Source organism: Ammospiza caudacuta, chromosome 15 (assembly GCF_027887145.1).
Source record: "Ammospiza caudacuta isolate bAmmCau1 chromosome 15, bAmmCau1.pri, whole genome shotgun sequence".
Classification (NCBI taxonomy): domain Eukaryota; kingdom Metazoa; phylum Chordata; class Aves; order Passeriformes; family Passerellidae; genus Ammospiza; species Ammospiza caudacuta.
Window position 1 is genome coordinate 12330192 of NC_080607.1, and position 21887 is coordinate 12352078.

Below are 21887 nucleotides of genomic sequence, written 5' to 3' on the forward strand. Positions count from 1 at the left end.
CACCTGGGCACAGGGGGGCTGTTCAGGGACACCTGGTGGGTCTGGGGTCAGGGTGTCCCTGTGGGGGACTGCTGAGCCCTGTCCGTGTGTCCATCAGTCCGTCCCTTGGTGCGTGCAGGGTTTCACAAGCCGTAAATTCCAGGAAACTCCCCGGGAGGCACACGGAGGGAGCGGGCTGGGGCCAGCACGAGCCCTGAGCCAGCAGATGTGTCTGCAGGGACAAGGAGCTGGGAGGAAAAGCACAAACCTGTCTTTAAAGACATTTGTTTGTTCACAATAAAAACTATCAGCCAGCGGCAGCCAGACAGGGCCGTTTTTATGAGGAGCAGGCGTAGGTTGGAGGGGTGCTGCCAATTACTGCTTACACGGAAAGGGAGCGGGGATTGTATTTTATCTCAGGACCAGGGGGAGGGTAAAAAAAACAAGAGCAGAGAGGTTTACAAGCCTTTGAAATGTTTCAATCAAAGGAAAGCAGAGTTGAAAGTGGTTCTGGAAACATTTTTGGTGTTCCCCTGCACCCCAGGGCTGTGTGTGCCCCTGGCTTTGGGAGGGGAGCAGGGAGAGGAAGGCAGATAAAGGGATCACCAGCAGGACCGTGTCCATACGGGAGCACGTATCTGCTTCCTCCCAAGTTTTGCATTGGGAGAGTTCAGCCTGGGGAGGTCCCACCGCCCCTCCTCTCATTCAGGATCTCAGTGCTGCCTTTATGATGATGGTTTTGAAATCCTGTGGCTGACCTTTCCGGCACTGGAAGCGATCCAAGGGCTGTGTCTCGAAGTACTGTAAAGGTTAGTGAGAAGGGAGAGAGGGAGAGAGAAAATGTCCTTTGAGCTGCAGAAGTGGGAGAGAGGAATGTCATCTATGCCATTGTCAGGGAACAGGCAGCTGGCTGGGGTCCCTGGCCTGAGCTGGGGTGTCCTTGTCTCACTGGGGACCTCACTCCCCTAGCCCGTTCCCAAGGTGTGTGCTGTCATTTTTGATCAGGGTAGAGGCAATATCTCTCTGGAGAAGTCTGGAGGAGCCTCCTCTGCAACATCAGGCAGTGCAGATCTTAGGGGATCCATACCTGTGTGCAGATATGCCCCAGAGGCTGCTCCTGCTGCTGCCAGTGCTCTGGTGATTCCTCGTGTAGCAGATGATTTGATCTCAGAAAAGTCCAGGTTGTTTTATGGAGCCATTTCTTGCCTGTCCTCAGCTCCCCCCACGCCGCCGCCTCGCCAGGAGCACACTGGGGTGGATGGAGATTAAAGGGTAAACTCCAGGGCTCAGCCATCCGCTCCTACAGGATGTGAGCTCTTTCTAATTGTCCTCAATTAGAGACAGTGCCATTGCTCAGGCAAGTCTTCAGGCAGGAAGCAGAGCCCTGGTCCCCGCTGGGGTAGCCACCACCTCGCCCTGCACAGGGCAGGGCTGCCTGCTGCGGCCTTGGGAAGCCCAAGGGGCCAGCAGGGCTCCTCAGGGCGGGGAACAGGAGCTGCCCACCCAATTGTTTTTGGGAAGGAGTGTGGTGAGGAGATGTTAAAGCCAGAGAAAGGAGGAAAGGAAATAGCTCCATGAGTTAACCCTTTCCTGCTTGCCTCCAGGATGAGACGTCGGTGAGCAGCGAGGACTTTGATATGAACGACTCCACATGGATCTCAGCTGACCAGCACCTGAACTCCAGCCTGAGCCCCAGCCAGGACGAGAGCATGCGCAGCCCGCAGAACCTGCACGGCCACGAGGACGGTGAGTCCCCCGGCGGGCGGGAAGAGCTCCGGCCTCTGCCACAGGATGTTTTTGTGACTGATTAAACATTAACCAGTCCTTTCTGATCAGGTGTCCCCACCTGTGGGATGGATTTCATATCAGCTCAGAGCTGGCTTCCAGTCCTTCCAATTTAGCCTCTGGGTTCCTGCTCAGCCAGGGCCCTGTCCAGCTCGTAGCTGATGGTCCTTCTGCCTGGAGCTGTCTCCCAGCTCCTCCAGGAAAAGGTCACTAAATCCCCTTCTAAGGGGAGGACTTTGTTCCCCACATCCTCTTCCCAGGTGATGAGGAGAGCGCTGTTAGTTCTGAACACAGGGAGGATGCCAAGGCTTTGCAGCACAGTCACAGGTTTCAGTGTTTGGAAAACTGCACCTTTGACAGGTCTTGCATCCCCCAGGCAAGAAATTGTGAATAATCTGCAGCAGCCACAGCGATGCTGAGCGGGGTGAACTGAACGTGGGTGTCTCCTCCCTCGGGGCGGGTGGCTGGAAGGGCTGAAAGCAGCACGCGTGGGTTTTGTGAAGAGAGGTAGTGTGTTGCGTCTGTGAAACATGCACGCTTAAAATACAAGAGCAAGTAAATAAGTGGTAGAAGTACGAGTTCAGGTCAGAGTTCATCACTGTGATGCTTGGGAGGATTTGGTGGTTGGACTGTTACTGGCTTTTGCCCAGGAGGTTGAATCCCTCATTGTCCCAGCCTGGCTGCTGCTGGGAGGAGCAGAGGAATCTGAGGAACAACTGAGCTGGGTTGGTCCTGCTTTAAGAAAGGGGACTGGAAAACCACTCCTAAAAGAAGAAAAGGCTTTTGTGCTGGCAGGTCTCCCTGGGGTGGCTTTTAGCTGGTGGTGTGGCCAGTGGCAGGGATGGCAGACACAGAAGGGACAACAGGGACACTGCTCTCTTCAGTCCTAGGCACAGCAAGGCCAGTGCTCTCTTCAGTCCAGTGGGTTGTGGCACTTCAGTTTCCATTGCAAATCTGCAGTTTTGGGAAACTGCTGGTTTTCCCTAGCCAGCCCCAGCCCCAGAGCCAGGCAGCCTTGGTGAGGATGTGAAACCTGACTGCCCAGCACTGCATCCAGTGCTGGGATGGGCACTTCTGCTTGCCCAGGGCCCCAGGGGCCTGTGTCTTGACAGGAGGAAGAGTGTTTTGCTGGTGACACAGTTGCTCCCATAGAAGCTTTTGGCTCTTCAGGACTAGGCTGCAGCCTCCACCCCAGCAAGCCCAGCCTCTGATCCCTGAGGCCTGACCAGGTCTCTCTGTACCCCCTGAACTTTGCCATTCTCCCTCTGGGACATTTCAGGCTTGTGACTTAGCCCTCACCACTGAATTCCCAAGTCTCATTTACAATCTAGAATGACACAGTTTTGATCCCTTTGCTGAACACTATTATTCAACAGGACAGTAATTTAATAAGGGACTCACGTATTTAGGCAAATCAAGATGTTCTCACTAAATCAAAATCCTCTCTCTCTCTGCGCCCTCTTAGGAATTGCTTCCAATTTTTCATGCCCTGTGGTTTTCCTTCAGAAGCAGGTGTCCTCTTTGGGGCTCTTCTTGGCTCCTTTAATTTCTTTTGTAAGGTTCAGTGATGAGAAATAATGCGGAAATAGTCCCATAGGAATGCAAGTGTCCCTGGTGTCAGCATCAACTGAACTGGGTAGACTTTGGTGGATCAGAAGTGATGGTGTCAAAAAAATAAGCAAGCCAAACCCAGGGTGACAAATGAGACCCATACAAAAAAACCCCAGGAACTGCAGTTTTCACCAGGCTGTCACACTTCAGAAGCATTTTGTGGACTGAGGTTTTGTGCCTATGGGAATGTCCATGATCTGAATCAGAGCTCTAAATTCAGACTGATGCTGCCTCATGTCAGTCCCTCTGCCAAACCAGTGCTCCCACCCAGGAATGGAGCACACCCAAGAGTGGGGAGGGAAGGAGGACAATGGAGTGACCCAGGAGGTCAGTGGGTGGTGAAAGGAGAGGAGCATGGAGCAGAGGAGCATGTTGTGAGAGGAAAAGCAGATTGCTGCTGTGGGGAAGGGAACGTGCACAATCAAAGTCTTGACCACTCTTCAGTTTCCTCTTCTCTCAACCTATGAGAGCTCTTTTTTTTTTTTGGAAACAAATGTGTTTTCCGGGTTCACACGAGCTTGCTAAGGCTGTGCAAAAAGTGTGAGTAACCAGCCCACATAAGCTGTGGAGCCTCCTTGGAGCCCAGCTGGCTAGGCTGCCAGCACAGAGTGCCTGCACTGGGGCAGCCCAAGTTCTCCCAAGCTGGAAGTTTGCCCACATATCTTGTGCTCGGTTGTCCCCTGTGCCCTGAGGAGTCCTGCAGAGCTCCAGTCAGTGCTAAAGTGATCCCCACACATCCCCTGCAGCCAAGCTGGGCTCAGCTCTGGCCATCCTGGAGCTGCAGAGGGATCTGGTTGCACACCACGTCCTTCAGCTGGGAGCTTGTTCAGGACTGGATACTCTCCGCCTTCAGGAAAACCTTCTGAGTTACTAAATTGGTCCTGCCTGCTGCTGTTTGACGGGTGTGATGCTTGGAGTGTGTCTGCAGTGAAAGGCTTGCTAAAGTATAAAGTTTTAATGAAGAGTTGCCTAGTAGGAGAGCAGTATCGTCTGACACGCTTGTTAAAAAAGTCCTGTTTAAAGGACCAAAGCACCAGCTCCAGGTCTTTTCAAGGCCTGGGAGTGGCAAGTGCTCTTCTGTGGCATAGAGTAGAGCTGTTTGAAATCCAGAGAGGTGGGAGAGCAGGGAATTGTCATCCCATGCTTTGATAAACAGGTACCTGCTAAATCATCAGAGGCCTAAAAAGCAGCTGGGATAAAAGCCAACACTTTCTTTGTCCTGGGTGCCCAGAGCCCTTGGCCAAGTACAGCCATGCTACAGCTGGTGTCAGCCCTGGAACTGCAGGGAGAGCAAAATACACCTAAAGGCTTGGGAGGGTCATGGACAGAGCAGGCACTGTCAGGGGAGCTGGGGTCCCTGCTGGGTCAGTGGGCACACGGTGGGATTTAGGACCTGAGCAGGGACACTGAGCACACACTCGCTCCTTCCATTTTCCTTTGTTACTCATCCTGCGGGCCCCAGCACGGAAAACATGAAGCTCCAGCTACATCCCTTCCCAGTCGGATGTTGCTCACAGTGTACGTGCCCGCAGGAAGCCGAGGGCTGCCCAAAGCAACAGCAACATCCACACAAACTCTGCTGCTGGAGCGGAGCTATTGTGCTGGACATCCTGCAGGGACACATCTGCGGGGGCCAGCGCACGCTGGGAGCAAAGGGACCTGAATGCTGCTCCATCCTGCTGTCTGAGCCCATCTCCAGTCCTGAAGGCATCCCATGCCCATCCCAGATGAGCATGCTGAGTCTCCCCATCCCATGCTGAGTTCCCAGCAGGTCCCAGGCCCTGGTGCTGTGTTGCCGTGGCAGTTTGAGCTGGACTCTGTCCATCTTCAGAGCGTCTCTGCTTCCACAGGTGAGCGCTGCACTAGAAACCTCTCATTTCAGTCTGGTGTTAGGGGTTGAGTGGGGTATCCCACCACAGGGGTGCTGGATATTCTACCCCAGGCCTGCTGGGACTCTGCCAAAGTGCAATGTCCTTGAAAGTAAAGCAGGAGTCAGACCCCAAACCTCAGTGTGTGACATGGCAAAGTGCTTGAACTCATATAGAAGAGCCTCTGTCTTGCCCACTGACAGGATCCACCTTGCCTTGTCCCTGTACATCCTGCTCCACTGCCCAGGAGCAGCGCTCAGCCCACAGGCAGGGCTTGCTGCTCCCCAGCCTCTTTTGAAGAGCAGAGAAACCTCCTGGGTGTATGGTGTGCTTAGTCTGTGTAGGGGACATGGGGTTGCTTCATGGCACCATGTTGGACTGATCCCCTTGTGCTGAGATCCCCACGTGCCGTCCTCGCTTGACTGGCAGCGTCCCCGCTGAGTCTGTTCTGCCCGGAGCAGCAGTGGCTAATCCAGACCTTGGAGAAAGGACTTTCTTAACCTACTTAACTGTGAAGGCACACGCTTCTTGGGGGCATCCCTTGAGGCAGCTGGCTGGGGAGGCTTCTGAGTGTTGGGGACATTCCTCAGGAGTGCTGCAAGGAGGGACCTCAAGGACATGTGGGCAAGCATTATTTCCAGATTCTGTCCCAGGGGCTGGCAAGGCTTGTCATTCCCCAGGACACCTTGCCCTGGGATGTCAGGGATGGCAGAGACGTGCCAGCACAGCAGTCTCTCTGCTGGTATGGCACATGTCCCAAAGCTCTGGGTGACACTGCTGGCACTTGATGAGATGCCCACGATGTGCTGCACATCACCAGAACCACCAATCTAGTAGAGCTTTCTGAGGAGGAGCAGCCTGTTGCCAAGTGTTGATCAAAAGCCAGGCTCCATCCCCAAGTGATGTCCAACTCCACAGCTGCACTTCTGACAGCTGGCACCCAACTGTGGGGCAGTGGTGCCCACCTCACTGTGCCCTCACAGGGTCACTGCTGCAGCACTGGGTGTCACACAGCTCCCAGCCAGCCTAGCCCTGCTCCAGGTGAATACAAACACCCTTTGTAAGCCACAGGGGAGCCCAGCAGACCATGGGCAGGTGTCTGATGGCTGGCTAGTGCAGGAGATGGCCTGTGGGCCCCAAGACACTTGCTTAGCCCAAGTTGCAAAATCCTTACTCTTTCCAGGGCTTCTTGTGCCAGTGTTGAATTTTGGCCCTCTAAAGCCTTAGCTCTGAACAAGACTAGCACCAGCAGCTGGGCCTTACTACAGCTGGACACAGCCTTATCTCATTTTCATTAGGGATACATTTCCTCTTTCTCCAGGGTGTCCCCATGCCGTGCTGGCTCCACAGCAGGAGTCAACAAAGGTGTACCTGCCTCGCCTGAGCGGTCTGGGCTGGTGACTCCATTCCCGTCACCTCTTCCAGGGCTGCATCAGCTCCCCCTGAGCTAAGGCCCTGGCCTGTGATAAACACCCTCCTTTTGGTGTCCTTTGAAAGTTGTCCTTGCCTGCTGCCAGGCTGGGAAGTGCAGCAGGGATGCTGTGAGGCTGTGGTGGCTTTCCCAGCCTGGCACACTGAGCTCAGCTCCAGCTCTCTCATGGCTGCTGCAGGCACTGCCCAGTCAGTCCTGCTGGTGCATGGAGCAGGGTTTTGGGGGTCTGTTCCTTAATCTGGAGCAGAGAGGATCACCAGGCTATGGACAGCCAGCACCACCTGTGCTCCTCCCTTCCTTCCCAAACTGAGTACCCCCAACCAGAGGGGTGAGTGGAAACAGCAGAGTGAGCCCCACAGTGCTAAAGGACAGTCCCTAAATGATTGGGGGAGCACAGCAGGGTCTCTCTTCTAGTGGTAGGTCTGTGTTGGAGGCACCAGCTTGGCACGAATCCAGCCCAAACCCACCAAACTCGTTTGTTTGGCGTGGGGAGAGGCAGTGCCCAGGCAGCATGGGGCCACGGCATGTCCCCTCCCTGCAGCAGGATCCGGGTGGCTGCCAGCAGCGGTGCCACAAGGAGAGGCTTGGTCTGTGCCACCTCCTTCCTCAGTGTGAGCAAGGGCCAGCTCCTTGCTCAAGCATTCCTTGAGCTGCAAGGTGGCTGGAGGAGCAGCAGTGGGAGGGAAGGAGCAGTGTTTGGGAGGAGAAGGGAAAACCGAGGGACAGAGAGCGTTTGTGACAAGGCTGCTCTGTGCGGCGGGAGCTGATGAGCTTTGGTGCTTGGGAAAACGTCCAGCACGGGGCTGGCGCGGTGAGGTCCCGGTGCCGGAGGGAGCTGCTCCCTCGGGCCGGGCAGTGGAGCCGGGGGGAGACGGCACCGGGGGGCACCTTTCATGGCAGGGGACAGGGAGGCGGCTGCACAGCGCTGCCTTGTCCGGCCCAGCTCTCCCTGCAGACAGGCATTGTGTCCAGCCCTGCCAGATGTCTGGCTCGTCAAGGGCTCTGGTCGAGGCAGGGACCCAGGGAGGGAGCGTGGAGGGTGGACACTTTGTCTGGGACATAACGAGGTTTGCCTTAGCAAAGGAAGACAGGAAATAGAGCGTCTTAACTGGAACCTGGCCAGCCCCAGTGCACTGCGGCCCGCAGCCACGTTGCTTTTTTTCTTTCTTATGCATCTTGGAGGCAAACACTGGGCAGGACCTGGAGAAAATGGGCTTCGTGCTCTGACTGTGTGAGCAGTGCGGGGCCAGGGCCTCTCCTGCCACTCACCACCCAGTCCTGGGTGCAGGATCCCTGCAGTGGTGCTCCCTTGTCCCTAATGAGTGTGGCTCTAACACCCAGCACTGGCCCCCCCACAGGGCCCCCATTCCCACTCGGTCTCTAATTTGTATTAAGTATCCCTTCCTCACAGGCTTTCCTCCTCCCCTTCTTCTCCCTTCTTGTCTCTTTTGTGAGTGAATAATTTATGGCACTTTTCATCTTCCTGGCTGTTGTTCCAGGCGGGCGGCAGTGGGATGCTCTGTGCCCTCCTGACGGCCACTCCCAGGTTGGGTGTGCAGCTCCATCCTTTTCCGGTGCCACGGCAGGCTGGAAATGGGACAGACCCACCCACGAGCCACAGGAAGACTCAGGTGTGGCAGAACCACTGCCATCACCCGTGGAACCATAGCAGGGAGGGCAATGGCTGGTGGATCCATGACGGCCCATGAGGTGTGGTGGCTTTCCACAAGGGTCACTGGTGGGACCTGGCATGGCTGTGACACCCACAACCGCCCAGGCAGGTGGGCAGCAGCCAAGGGAGGGCCGCTCCAAGGCCGGCCAGGGGTCCCATGGCAGCGGGATGTGGGCAGAGCCGGGTGGACCCCGGCCCAGTGCATGGTGCGGGGCTGCGGCGAGGTTTCCGTGGGCCGCTGGCTCTTACATAAGCTCATTGTTTCCTGAGTCAAAAGAGGTTTTGTCTCCGCTCTGGAGATGTGACAGGAGGAGGAACAATTTGCCCCATTCATCTTTAACTCTGCTCTGGAGAGTGGTGCGGTGGCCTGCGCCGGCAGAGACGTTAAACCCAACCACTTCCCCGCCATAAAATCTCCCGGGGAGCAGGTGTTGGAAATCGCCCCTTCCCCTCCTGATCTCCTCAAATCCAGCGCCACAGAAATCAAGGATAATCCAGCAGCCTCTTCAAAATGAAAACGCTGAGCCCTGATTAATTCATTTAATAAGTGACTGATCCCCTCCTCCCCCAGCACCGCGGCCCAAGAAGCCATTTTGCTTCTTGCTCTCCTGGGCTGATGCCGGGGAGATGCCGGGGCTGCAGCAGAGGCACCAGGCTGCTCCCCCACAGCCACCTCACCAGCCTCACCACGTGTCTTGTCGTGCTCTCTGCAGAGGGGCCAAAGAGGGCAGCACTCCATGGACCTCAGGGCCAGCTGCCTCTGTTGGGCTCTCCAGCCTCACCTCTCCTGCACAGTGCCAGGGGCTGCTCCACCTCCGTGCAGCCCAAGGAGCCTCAGCTCGAGGGGATTAAGCAGGAGAACGAAATAGTCCCGTTTTCCAACCGAAAGATCAAACCGGTTAGAAGTGACATTGTTTTTGCAGTTCCATCTGCTTCAATTAGGGCACGGGGGTGGAGCAGGGGGGCTCCCAATTATCCTCATTAGAGGGGCTCCTCGTGCAGCCAAGCTCCAGCCGTGAGCAGGGAGCTCACCAGGCTCGTGCTGGTTGATAATGAATATATTCATGGCTGCACAGCCTGGCCTTGCTCGCCTGCTGCTGCTGGAGCGCGGCTCCTGACATGTGCTTTGGGCACTGCTGGGAGATGAGGAAAACCTCTTCAAGCTCAGGAGCTTGGTGGGTTTTGCTGAAATGGAGTGTGGTCAACACAGCCCCACCACTGCTCAGAGTCCTGACACAGCTGCCAAAGCAAGGCAGGAGCCTAAATGGTCCCAGCACCCAGGGTGGGAATGCTCCTGCTCCCTCTCCCACAGGTCTTGCTCCCCAGCTCCTCTCAGGAATGGCTGTGGGCTGGAGATAACACAGTGAAGCTGCCCAGGGAGCAGCTTCATCCCCATCCTCATCCCCATCCCTGGCCCATCCACCCCAACAAGGAGACTGCAGTTCCCTCCTGAGCTCATCTGCATTTTTAAGCTGGTTGAGGCCATTCTCACTTGGACCCAAGCAATCACCAGTTTGAATTTGTGGCCATTTCTCTGCTCACAATAGTGAGATTAACCCACCACTTTGTGTATGGAACTTCTGTTAGAGCATAACATGTAAAAATACAGAAATAAGAAAATATCTGTAGCTCGTGGGTTAAAAAACCTCTTTATTTACATACATCCATCCTCATATAAACTAAATTGTTCTTTTAGTAGGTGCTGGCTACTGATACAAGATTCCCATTTCATTTCCTTATCCCACCTGGCAGGTTCCTAGAGACGTCTTCCTCTTTGTTTGCAATGTCTTTTGCCTGTAGCAAACCCAGGGTTCGTAAATGCAGCAGCATCGGGTGGAAACCTGACATGCAGCTGCTGCTGTGTGTGTTTTGTGTGACACAAAAGAAAACCTGAGACGTGTAGGAATCAGGGCGGTCCAGGTGTCACCCCCAGGATCCTGTCTGGTGTCAGCAGCCACTGCAGGACTGTCCCTGCCTGCAGGAATGGGGGGCCAGACTTGGGGGCTGTGAGGAGGCTGGAGGTGGATGGGCAAGGGCAGAGTGGGATGCCCAGGGGGAGTGGGGAGTAGTTAAGGCAGACTGGGGATGTCTGGGGTTGCTCATAGCATGCTGAGGATGCTTTCATCCCTGCAGGGGTGCCCACAGGAGGTTGGGGATGCCCAGGACAGGTTTGGGGATGCTCAGGGCACCTGCACATTGTTCTCCCAGGTGACCAGAGAGGCAAACGCCTCTCTTGGTGCCCTTGCCTGGCAGGGATTTTGTGCCATGGTGGGCCCCCAGTCCTGTTGGTGCAGGCAGCCATGCCAGGGGAGCTGAGGGAGGAGGTCCCCACCATCATCCTGGCCATGGCGCCGATTGGCCCAGCGCTGTTGCTGTGGCTGTGCCCAGGCCGATGGCGGGGCCTGGCCTACAGCTCGTGCCTCCGTGCTTGGGAATAATTCTCCTTAATCCTTCCGAGAGGCATCGCTGGATGAGACTGGAGCCTCCCTCTGGGAGCCCCATCTCCCCTGGCGCAGAGAGCAGTGCTGGGGGAGGGACAGCCGCCATCCTGGGCAGGGAGGCCTCTGTGCCCCCAGCCACCTGCCCGCTCCTGCTGGGGCCACAGCCAAGCCAGCACTGCTCCTGCACCCGTGCCAAGGGACACCAAAACCTTGGGGGGCTCAGCACCAGACCAGTGCCCTGGGCCAAGAGGGGTGTGGGGGGCAGAGGTGGCAGTGCCCCCAACATCCTGCCCCTCCAGATGCTGCAGCAACCTGTGGACGTGGTCTGGGATGCAGCCCCACCATTGCATACACTTTGACAGGAGAATCAAGCTGGTTTTGGAGAGCAGGCTTGGAGGGTGGGCCTGGATAAGTGCTTCCTGCTGAGCCCCTCTGGAGCCCCGCACTCCCTGGCACAGAGAGCTGGCACCCAGGGCTTTTGCCAGGACCCAGCCCCGTGGTGGGGCGGGTGACGCCTGCCACCAGCCCGGAGCACTCAGCACACAAACACCACCCCTGGATTAGGTCAGCTCTGGTCATCGCTCAGACGAATAAGTGGATCAGCACAAGGGAAAGGAGGGGGAGGGAGCTCTGCTGAGCGGGGAGCTCCAGTAGGCCCCTTTTAATTTAGGGGCTCATGGGGCCAGGAGCCGCCTTGGCACAGGCGCGAGGCCGGGCAGGGAGCGCTGCCGGGGTGACTGGGGACACGCGGCGGCAGCCCTGGCTGGCCCCACAGTCGGCTGGGATGCCCCAGTGTCCTCAAGTGTGTTTATTTTAAGGGATACAAAGTCCCGGGCCACCGCAGGGTCACCTCAGCACTCGCCCAGCCTGGCAGGAAAGTTTCCCGCAGGTGCTGGCCGGGGGAGGAGGAGGAGGAGGGTGGATGGCAGCAGCTGGGCACCATCCCGCCGCCCTGCTCCCGCACACCTTTGGACCTGGTGCCCATGTGCCAGCAGCCATCGGCCGGGGCTGCGGCCGCCCCAGAGCCCTGGCCCATTGTCCCAGGGTGGCCGGGCTGGGCGTGGGGACTGGGGACGGCCATCTGCTCCTCGCTGCCGACAGCTTCTTTGTTCACCGCCCGGCGCACGCTGGCGCAGGAAGCGGCTCCCACGTGCTTCGCCCTTTCCCTCTCGCAGAGGCACCTAATGAAATAAAGGATTTAGTGCGGCGAGGGGGAGGGAAGGGAACAGGCTGAGCAGTTTGAAATGTCGTGCCTGGCCCCAGGGCTGGGCTCCCTGGCCAGGTGCAGGCAGGGTGGGTGCAGGCAGTGCTGGGCTCTCTGCCACTGCTGGGCTGTTCTTGGGGAGACGCCACGGTGGGAGCAGGCACAGGCAGGGGCATGGTGTCAGGGCCTCGGGTGTGAATGAATGCAGGCAAGATCTGTGCACTGGGTGTGTGTGGCACTGCCATTTTGCCAGGGCCCTGACCTGTTTGTGTGGTGGGGAAAAGGCCTTGCATGTGCTGTGGGGATGGCTTTAGGGCATGTGGAAACTGGGAACAGGAGTGTAGGGTGTAGGTCACTTAGGCTTTGAGTGAGACAGGAAGGACATCATGCAGCCCCTGTCCCCTCCCTGCAGCAGCATGCCAAGGAGGAGCCTTGCTGGGTGGTGCCAGCTGTGAGCAGAGCTCCTAATGCTGCTTCCAGGCAGCATGGATTCAGGGTTTTCCCACCCAAGTGAGCCTGTCCTTGTGTGTCATCCACATGGCCCAGCACTCTACAGAGCTGCATGTTCCTTAACCACCAGTGCTGGAACTTGTCACTTCCCATTGCACCCAGCCCCAAACTGGGCCAGGAGGATGGCAGGGGACCTGGCAGGGAGAGGCAGTGCCCCTTTCTCCTCCCTGCAATGCAAACAGAAACTGAAAAGGACCAAATTCCAAAGTTCTTATTCAAGCCTAGGCACCATGGACGAGGGCGGAGGCGTTGGGACTGTCACCTGCAGAGGGATGGGTGGCTCGGGCATGGGGCATGGCAACACCTGGTGTGCTTTGAGAGATGAGGGAATGACAATGACCTTGCAGGAATGGACACCAGCACCTGCTGCATCTCAGGGCCCAAAGTGCAGCAGTGCCAGCCTGACTCCCAGTGGCAACTCAGCCACCAAGTGAGCCCAGGACGTAGGGTGCCAAGGGGGTGACACACATTGTTCCTTGCAGATGACTCCTCGTCAGAGAGCTGCAGCGGGAATGGCTCCTCCACCCTGAACCCCTCCACCTCCAGCAGCACGCAGGGCGACAGCGCCTTCCCCGAAATGAACGGCAATGGCACCGCAGCCCCCATGGACTTCACTGCCTCTGCTGAGGACCAGCCCATCAACCTCTGTGACAAGCTCACCCCTGCCCACATCACCCCCTCCTACCAGTCTGACAGCTGCAGTGCCGACGGGTTGCGCAGCAGGGTCAAGTACGGGGTGAAGACCACAGCAGAGGTACGGCCTGGGATGCTCTGGGAGAGGCAGGGACAGCCCCACAGCCCATCTGCCCCAGGGCTGGGCACTGCAGTGGGCTCACCTCACCCCGACCAGCTGTGTCACAGCCACCATGTGACAAAGAGCCCATTCATGCTGGATCAGGCAATGTTTGCCACAGGATCAGGCAGAGCCATGGCCCCACCAGCCAGAGCTGTCATGGGGCCACCAAGTTATCACAGGCTGGCTGAGGCCACCATGCTCCCCCCTACCCAAAGCAGGCAGAGGTGACACACCTGGCCATGGGTTCATCTCCCTGGGTTGCAGGGGAGGGGTCAGACATAGTGAGACAAGGAGAAAGGGCAGGTGCATGGGGTGAGAGCTGCTGGTGGTAACCCCTGTCTCCTCTCAGTCCCCGCCGTACAGCTCTGGCAGCTATGACTCCATCAAGACAGAGGTGAGCGGCTGCCCCGAGGACCTGACTGTCGGCAGAGCCCCCACAGCTGATGAAGATGACGATGACCATGATGACCATGAAGACAATGATAAGATCAATGACTCAGAGGGGATGGACCCAGAGAGGCTAAAGGCCTTCAATGTAAGGAGAGCTCCACAGGGAGGGTGAGCCCGCCTGCCTTCTGTCTCAGGGTTCCCACCATTCCCACCATTCGTCTCTTCTCTATTTGCAGATGTTCGTGCGCCTTTTTGTGGATGAGAACCTGGACAGGATGGTTCCCATCTCCAAGCAGCCCAAGGAGAAGATCCAGGCCATCATCGAGTCCTGCAGCCGGCAGTTCCCCGAGTTCCAGGAGCGGGCGCGCAAGCGCATCCGCACCTACCTCAAGTCCTGCCGCCGCATGAAGAAGAACGGGATGGAGATGGTGAGTGGCCACCCCAGTGCCCTGCCCTCAGTCCCAGTGCCCAGAGCAGCACATCCCTGAGCAGCCCCTCTGCTTGTGTCCCTGCAGACCAGGCCCACGCCGCCCCACCTGACCTCAGCCATGGCAGAGAACATCCTGGCCGCCGCCTGTGAGAGCGAAACGCGGAAAGCAGCCAAGAGGATGCGGCTGGAGATCTACCAGACCTCTCAGGTACAGTGCTGGCAGCTGGGGGTGGGCGGGAAACAGAGCTGGCAGTGTCCCATGGTGGGGTCAGAAGTCTTTCTGAAAGTCTGAGGGGCTGCAGAGCAGAGCCCTGTGGTGTGTCCTGAGGCCAGTGGGGATGGGAATGCTGGTTTGGATTGGGCACACTGCAGCTGCAGGACACCAGGCATCCCTGCACTGTCCATCCTGCTGGCCACAGAGGACAGCCAGGCTCCTCGCTGGAGCAGGTCTGTGTTTCCCCTGTGCAGGACGAACCGATCGCCCTAGACAAGCAGCACTCCAGAGACTCCACAGCCATCACCCACTCCTCCTACTCACTGCCAGCTTCATCTTACTCCCAAGACCCAGTCTACATCAATGGAAGCCTGAACTACAGCTACCGTGGCTACGGGTCCCTGGGGGGCAGCCTGCAGCCCCCCGCATCCCTCCAGACGGGCAACCACAGTAATGGTGAGTGGCTGTGCCAGGGGCACGGGGAGCCCACCCTGGAATCACCCCAGTGCACCGGGGGCTCCTGGCATCCCCACTGTGGGGTTGAGCTGGTTACTGGAGGAGAAGCAGGAGCTGCTCCCACAGAGCTCCCAGTCCTGGCAGCACCTCTCCCACCGCTGCACAGAGCTGCTCCAAAATCTCCTCTTGTCCCTTCTGTCTGGTGGTTCTGCTCACATCATCAGCAGGTGGTTAATTGTTGAACTGCACTTGGAAGGACGGTTTGGGTTGCACTGGTGGAGGGAAGGAGTGTCACTTAAAAAAAAAAAAAAGGAGAATTCATACCAGATTCTCTGTTAATTATTAACAGGGGCGGGCACATATCGCTGCCCTGATCTCCTGCTGGTATGAGCAGTTCTGCTCTCGGGGATGGGGACAGGGTGGGGGGCACAGCCACAGCTCAGGAGGGCTCTGAGGGGCTGGGACTGCCTGGTGGCAGCTGAGAAAACAGGGCTGATGCTGCAGGGCAGTAAGGTGGAAGGGGAGAGTAGGCAGAGCTTGAGATTAGGAACAGGTGAACAGAGCAGAGTATCCTGGAGCAGGGTACACAGGAAGGCTCTGAGGTACCTGGTGACTCGCCCACACCTGGAGCAGGAGGTGTGGGATGAGGCCAAGTGCTCCCTCTGGCTCTGTCCTGCAGCAGTGCTGGCAGGAGGGGCTGGATCCCTTGCCAGTCCTTGCCCAGTCCTCCTGCAATCCCTGGGTTGCCACTGCCTGTCCTGGTGCACTCTGGTCTCCAGCCCCAGCCCACCCCGACGGGAGCCAGGATTTGGAAGGATGTGATTTCCGGAGGCCTGAGAGATGCCTGTCTGGGATTAACTCTTATCATCCCTTCCTAATGCTTCTTAACCCTGAATAAAGATCCTGTCCCGGCCTCCAGCTGCTGAGACCTAATCCTCACAGCAATGGTTCCTCCCCAGAGCAGCACAGCCACCCGGTCCCCACTGCCAGGCACCCTCCTTGGGCTCCTCCATGTGAGACAGTGAACGTGCAGGACGGTCCCTGAGCAGCCCCAGGAGGAGCACACAGCCCCTGGGTGCAGCACCCAGCAGCACCTCGCCTTCTTTCTTTCTAGAGGATTTTTAAACCTCTGATTTGCAGTTGTCTTTTTCCCAAGCTCTTGCCCAGTCCTTGAGAGGGAAGAGCGCTCTGCAAGGAGCTGCATCTTCTCCTCCCTCTGAGCAGAGGCCCCGCAGGGCTTTGCTGCCCAGAAGTGTCTTCACCCTCCATCCCCCACCTCAGGCAATTCTTGCTCAAGCCCGCATCCCTGCTCCCAGCTCCTTCCCCCTTGGTGAGCTGGGAAACAAGCTCAGGCTCAGTTTACTGCTGCCTTTTCTGCCCAGTGAAATTGCTTTCGCATGAGAGCCTCCTCCTTCTCCTCCTCCTCCTCCTCCTCCTCCTTCTCCTCCTCCTCCCCCACTTTGAAGCTCTGGCTCTCTTGGCATGGAACACTTCTGCTGGTGCTGCTCCTCCCGCAGCTCCAGCATTGCTTTCCTTGAATGCTTTCCATTCTGCCTGGGGCAATGAGCTTCCCTCCCTGCCACCATCACCAGTGCCACCCAGCTGCACTCAGGGCAGCTGAATTCTCCCATCCTGGTTTGCAAACAGCAGCAACACCCAGTCCTTGCTCCGTGTCCCTGGTGTCCCATGGCTGTCAGGCCACCCAGCAGGGGCTCAGCCATCCCAAAGCCTTTCTCCAGCATCACCAACTGCTCCATCAGCCTGCAGCACTTCAGCCCAGGGATCAGTTCAGTGTCTCCTTCCCTCCAGGCTGCAGCCTCAGCAGCCTCCTCTTTCTGACTACTATCACATCTCTAGTACATCTCTTGGCACTTCTTTCCTCATTTCCAATTGGTTGTGTGTTTCTTGCTCTTTGTTTTGCTTCTCTTAGTCCAACATGAAGCTAAGTCCACTTTTTCTCCTGCCTTTCTTTCTGGGTCACTCATCAAGATAAACCAGGGAAGCACAACCCATGTGGGATATTACTGCCCATATGCAGAGGGAAAACCAGAACCTGGAAGGTGATTTTGATGGTGCAGGTGCCAACATGAGCTGGCTTACCTCCCAGCAGACCCTCTCTTCACAGAGCTGTGAGCCAGGCTGCAGGACGGGATTTTTGTCATATTGGCTCTGAGGCCTCTTTATAGAATTGCAGAATTGTTTGGTTTGGAAGAAGCCTTGAAGTTGACTTCACTCCAACCCCCTGCCACAGGCAGGGACACTTTCCACTAGAGCAGATTGCTCCAAGCCCTGTCCAACCTGGCCTTGAACATTTCCAGGGATGGGGCAGCCACAGCTTCTCTGGGCAACCTGTGCCAGAAACTCACCAATCTCACAGAGAATAATTTCTTCCCAGTATCCCATCTAAGCCTTCCCTCTGTGAGGGTGAAACCATTGCCCCTTGTTCTGTCATTCCATGCCCTGGTCCAAAGTCTCTCCCCAGCTCTCTTGGAGCCCCTTTAGGTACTGAAAGGAGCTCTGAGGTCTCTGTAGAGGCTGAACAACCCTAATTCCCTCAGCCTGTCCCTCTAGCAGAGATGCTCCAACCTTTTTATTATCTCTGTGGGCTCCTCTGGACCTGTGTTCCTGTTGCAGAGGCAGTGAGTGGCTGCTCTGGTGTCTGAGAGGGATCAGGAGCTCCTCACGTTATCCAGGCACTGTGGGAACCTTCCAAGTGCTGCAGAGGTCTGGAATCACAGCAGGATGAGCATGGGGAGTGTTGCTGTGCCTGAGCCTCCCTCTCCCTTTTCCTTGGCAGGTCCGACGGATCTCAGCATGAAAGGTGGGGCCTCCAGCACAGCCCCGTCCAACAGCACCAGCCGGGGCATGCAGGCGGCGCAGCTCAGCCCCACGGAGATCAGCGCCGTGCGGCAGCTCATCGCCGGCTACCGGGAGTCGGCGGCGTTCCTGCTCCGCTCTGCAGACGAACTGGAAAACCTCATTTTACAGCAGAACTGACTCCCCGTGTCCTCATCGCTCCTCGGTCGACGAGACAATTTGTACCTGCTAGAGAGAGGCTCCCGGCGGTGTCCTGCTCAGGACCAGCATCGTCCTCCCGCCACGTGGTGGGCACACGTAGTTTTAGAAGGTGGGATCCTAAAGACCTGTTTTCTTTTACACTCCAAGCACCTGGGACTTCAGGCACAAGGACACGTTTTGGAACCGTACCAACAGCCGTGCCTCCGGCCGACCAGAAGCCAACCCTGCAGCTTGGAAGGATGTGGGACTTTGAAGGGCAGAAGGGAGCCTGGGGAGGTTTGGGGCTGCAGATGTATTTAGAATAACCTTTGTGGACCCAAATGTTAGATTCCCATCCCTGGATAATTTCCAAGTCTTAGGTGAGCTGAATCACATATTTATTGAGAAATGGACCCTCCTCTCCCCTTAGTAATTTATTTTTCTGAAAATGGATTCTTTTGAGTTTGTACAGATTGCCAGTTTTTTGTCTGTCTGATCAGAAGGAATTTATTCCTGCGAAGTAACACATTCCATATCACTACACTACTAATTTCCAGGCAGCTCTGCCTGTTTCTCTGGTGAACCCTTGTCCCACAGGGAGCAAGTTTGCCATCCAGCCCTTGACATCGAGGCTGCTCAGCCTCCAGTGAGCGTAGGTGGGAGCTGAACAGCAGCGCAAGCGTCCTGCTTAGGCCTTTGTTCTAAGAGGTCCCGTAGCAGCAGTGGGGTCTGAACCTCCCGCAGAGACTCGGTAAGCTCAGCAGACCTCCGGCTGGAAGGACATCTCACACTCATTAAACTCACTGCAGATAAGAGAAGGAAGGAAGAAAGGAAGGAGATACCTGAGAAACACTGTCTTGCGGTCACCATCCGTACTCTACCTCACACTCCATTGTGGGCTTCTTCCAGGACTGGCAGCGCCGGTGCTGGGGGTCAGCGGGTGCTGCAGACATGGGGATCGTGCCGAGGAGGCTGGAACCTCCGGCTGGGTCCTGCTGCGCCCGGCCGTGCTCCGCTCCGTCTGCAGCCAGCCCCGGGGAGCGCGGGGGGCCGAACCGCCCGGTGCCGCGGGTGTGAGGCTGGGCAGCCCCAGGGCTCAGCCCAGAGCTCAGCTGGAGTGGTGACCGCCCGCTTCTGGGCAGCATTGAGCAGCAGAACTGACAAAGTCCTCTCCGGGGCCCAGGATCCTTCCCCCTCCCTGCTCACAGTCCTGGAACAAGCCCACGGTTCCCAAAGTGTGGAAGAACCGTAGTCCAATGACCATTCTGCCCTGTTTCCACCCCCCCACGACGATGCACTTCGTTTTGCTCAGTGCAATACCTACTGCCAGTGCTGCTAACCCAGGGACCTCGCTCCGGCCAGGGGTGCTGAGCCCAGCCCAGCCTTGCAACGTGCTCTGGAGCTGTGCAGAGACCAGCGAGGGTCCCGCTGCTCCCTGTCCCCCGCAGCCCCCCCAACCTGGCTGAAGTCCACACCATGAGATAGAAATCTGATAAGTGTAAAGCTGTTTTGTAGGTAGGAACTTTCTTGGTTTGGAGTCAGTTTTTATCTTAGTTTTTGGCCACTTGGAGCCAGTGGCCGGGGGCTGCAGCTCCAGGGCTCAATGCTGGTGGCACAGGCTTGAGCAGCCGCTGGTCCGGCCAGGAGTGGGCCCGGGCAGTTCCCCTGTACCCTCTGTACCCTATGATGATCCACACACTGGAAGAAAAACAAAACTTTACCCTGCTCTTAGTCTCAGAACAGAAAAAGCTGCTGGCTCCTGAGGCCAGGTGTGCCTGGTCCCACAGCAGAAGGGATCAACATTGCATTGACTGTTTTCCCCAAACCTTAAACTTTCCGTAACATTTGGAGAAAAGGGACCCAGCCCCTCGCCGCGGGGTGCAGCTGAGGGATCAGTGCAGAGACGAGGTGATGGTGGCTCTTAGACCTGACCCGATGCTGGAACCTGGAGCATCGTGGCCACCCCCATCTCCTCCTGCCGAGCGTGGGGAGGGTGCCCCGGGCATGCCAGCCCCCAGCCAGGGCTCAGACTCAACACTTTCCCCAGCACTTCAGAAGCCTGCTTGGTTTGTCCACTGCATCCTCCCATACTTGGAATTTATGTAAATATTTATTTTTGTGTGAATACCATGAAGTAACAAACCTTTGACAAAATCTGTAACTGCAGCCATTTGTGAAAGTCTTACCGTTCAGGCAGGAGAGGCAGAGACAATCGCTGTCCCGGGATTCTCCCTCTCCGTGGTCCCCCAGCCACGCCGGTGCCTCCCTCCTCAGCAGAGGCAGAGGAACCTTTAGCCATAAGTTTGCCATCAGTTTGTACTGAAACAGAGGTAACCCGGGGGCACATGGACAGACCACCAACAGCCACAGTTGGGTTAAGTTTTATTTATCCAAGTCATTCCTGATCACCTCTTAACCTGTCTCGGCACACGTGGAAGTTCAGGAGCTCTCACTCGTGGTCAAACTGCTGTAGAGGACACCGAGGCCGCGTCGTGAGGAGGGTGCCCAACACCACCCTGTCCCAGCACCTGATTCATACCTGCAGCTGAATGGTACAGACTCAGATTCCCAAAGCCCTGGTGACAGCCACATCTGGGACAAGTTTTAAAACAAACGGGATTGACTCAGAATTTCTGTCAGGGATCTTTTTATTTTTCTTTCCCCTTCTTTTTTTTTTCTCTTCTTTTTTTTTTTTAAATTTTTTTTTGGTGAGCCACAGCATTCTGGTTCCTTTGGCATGAGCTCCACAGACATCTCCATGCTCTGCAGCTGCTCCGTGCTCCACCGTGGCTCTCCCTGTGCTCCAGGACTGTTCACAGCCACATTCCTGCGCTCTCACTGGGCAGGACGGGGTCAGGAATTGCTAGTCCAGGTTCTCATCAAGAAGGAACAAGCAGGAGCAGAATACACCGGCTTTCCAGATATCTGAGAGGTGGAAGGAGAATGCTGGGTTAGCAAATGGTCTGAATGGTCTTGGGTTTGGTTAAGAAAAGCTGATCACTGGTCGAAAAAAATAGATTTTTTTATTTTTTTTTTTTTTAATTTTATTTCAACACACCCACCCTGCCCTGGATGTGCGGTTCCCATGACGCTGTTTCTCCATGGGAGAGCATTCCCGGGGTTGTGAGCAGATGTAACTTGTACCTCCCCGATCCCAAGGGCCACTTCTCTGCCGGAGCGGCCGTCGGATTTAGTACCAGTTCATGAAAAAAAAAAAAAATGCTGCTTTGAACTCAGAGGGTTAATATACTTTTGATTTGTAATTTTTTGTAAAACTTTTTACAAGGTAGCATAGTATTTCACCAGACACCAACTACAATCCGTCCATGGTCTGATTTTTATATAATTTAGTGGTGCTTTAGAAACTTTTGTTCGGTTGTTTCGGAGCTGCACAGCTCAGTTCTTCGCCTGTATCTACCTAAGACCAATGTGAACCTTTGTATTTTTGCTCCTAATTTTGGACTCAGTGAAAGTGTACTGTTTACATGTACAGAACTCCCGACCCCGTGTGTTCTGCCAGACCTGCTGTTGAAGAGGAAGCTGCCCCTCACCCAGTTCATCCGCTTAACCCAGCCACAGCCTCACCCACCCACGCCACGCGCCCACCCCAGGGACACCCCACCCAACCCCCACGCCCTTTAAGCAATTTTGGGTTTTGCACAAGCTGCTGTATTTTATTTCCCCCCAGTAGTTTTATGGATTGGCTGCAATTCCAATTGGGAGCTGATCCGGGGCTCTGAAGCACCAGATCTGGGCAGTGCTGCTGCCTCCTCATCCTCCTCCTCAGCACACAGTGCTGCCCGTAGGGTCCAGCTGATGTGGGGGAGCAGGGGGAAACACTCCTGAGCAGAACTGGGAATACTTTAGGGAAGGGGTGAGCTCACCCAAGCCACTGCTGGCTTGGGGTGGAGGTGGGAGCGCGGTCCCACGGGAGGCTCCCAGCGAGGCAGAAGAGGCTCTTTGGGAAGCTGCTGCTTCCCCGAGGGCTCAGACAGAAAGTGTATGGCACTTAATCCAGCTTCTAAGGTGACACTTTATTGCTTAATAATTTGATTCCTTTGGAAATGATATTTTTGCAGATAGGCACCTATGCAACTTCATG

At 56.3% G+C, this 21887-nt stretch overlaps 1 protein-coding gene across 1 annotated transcript in view; it reads left to right on the forward strand.

Moving 5' to 3' along the window:
- The window catches only part of NOL4L (nucleolar protein 4 like), a 58541-nt gene extending 40594 nt beyond the window's left edge, over window positions 1-17947 (forward strand). The window contains exons 5-11 of the mRNA XM_058814767.1: window positions 1584-1725; window positions 12985-13256; window positions 13648-13833; window positions 13925-14116; window positions 14204-14326; window positions 14587-14788; window positions 17586-17947. Coding sequence (XP_058670750.1) covers window positions 1584-1725; window positions 12985-13256; window positions 13648-13833; window positions 13925-14116; window positions 14204-14326; window positions 14587-14788; window positions 17586-17785 — 1317 coding nt within the window. The 3' untranslated portion in view covers window positions 17786-17947. The remainder of the gene's footprint in view (window positions 1-1583; window positions 1726-12984; window positions 13257-13647; window positions 13834-13924; window positions 14117-14203; window positions 14327-14586; window positions 14789-17585) is intronic.
- Window positions 17948-21887: the final 3940 nt, after the last annotated feature.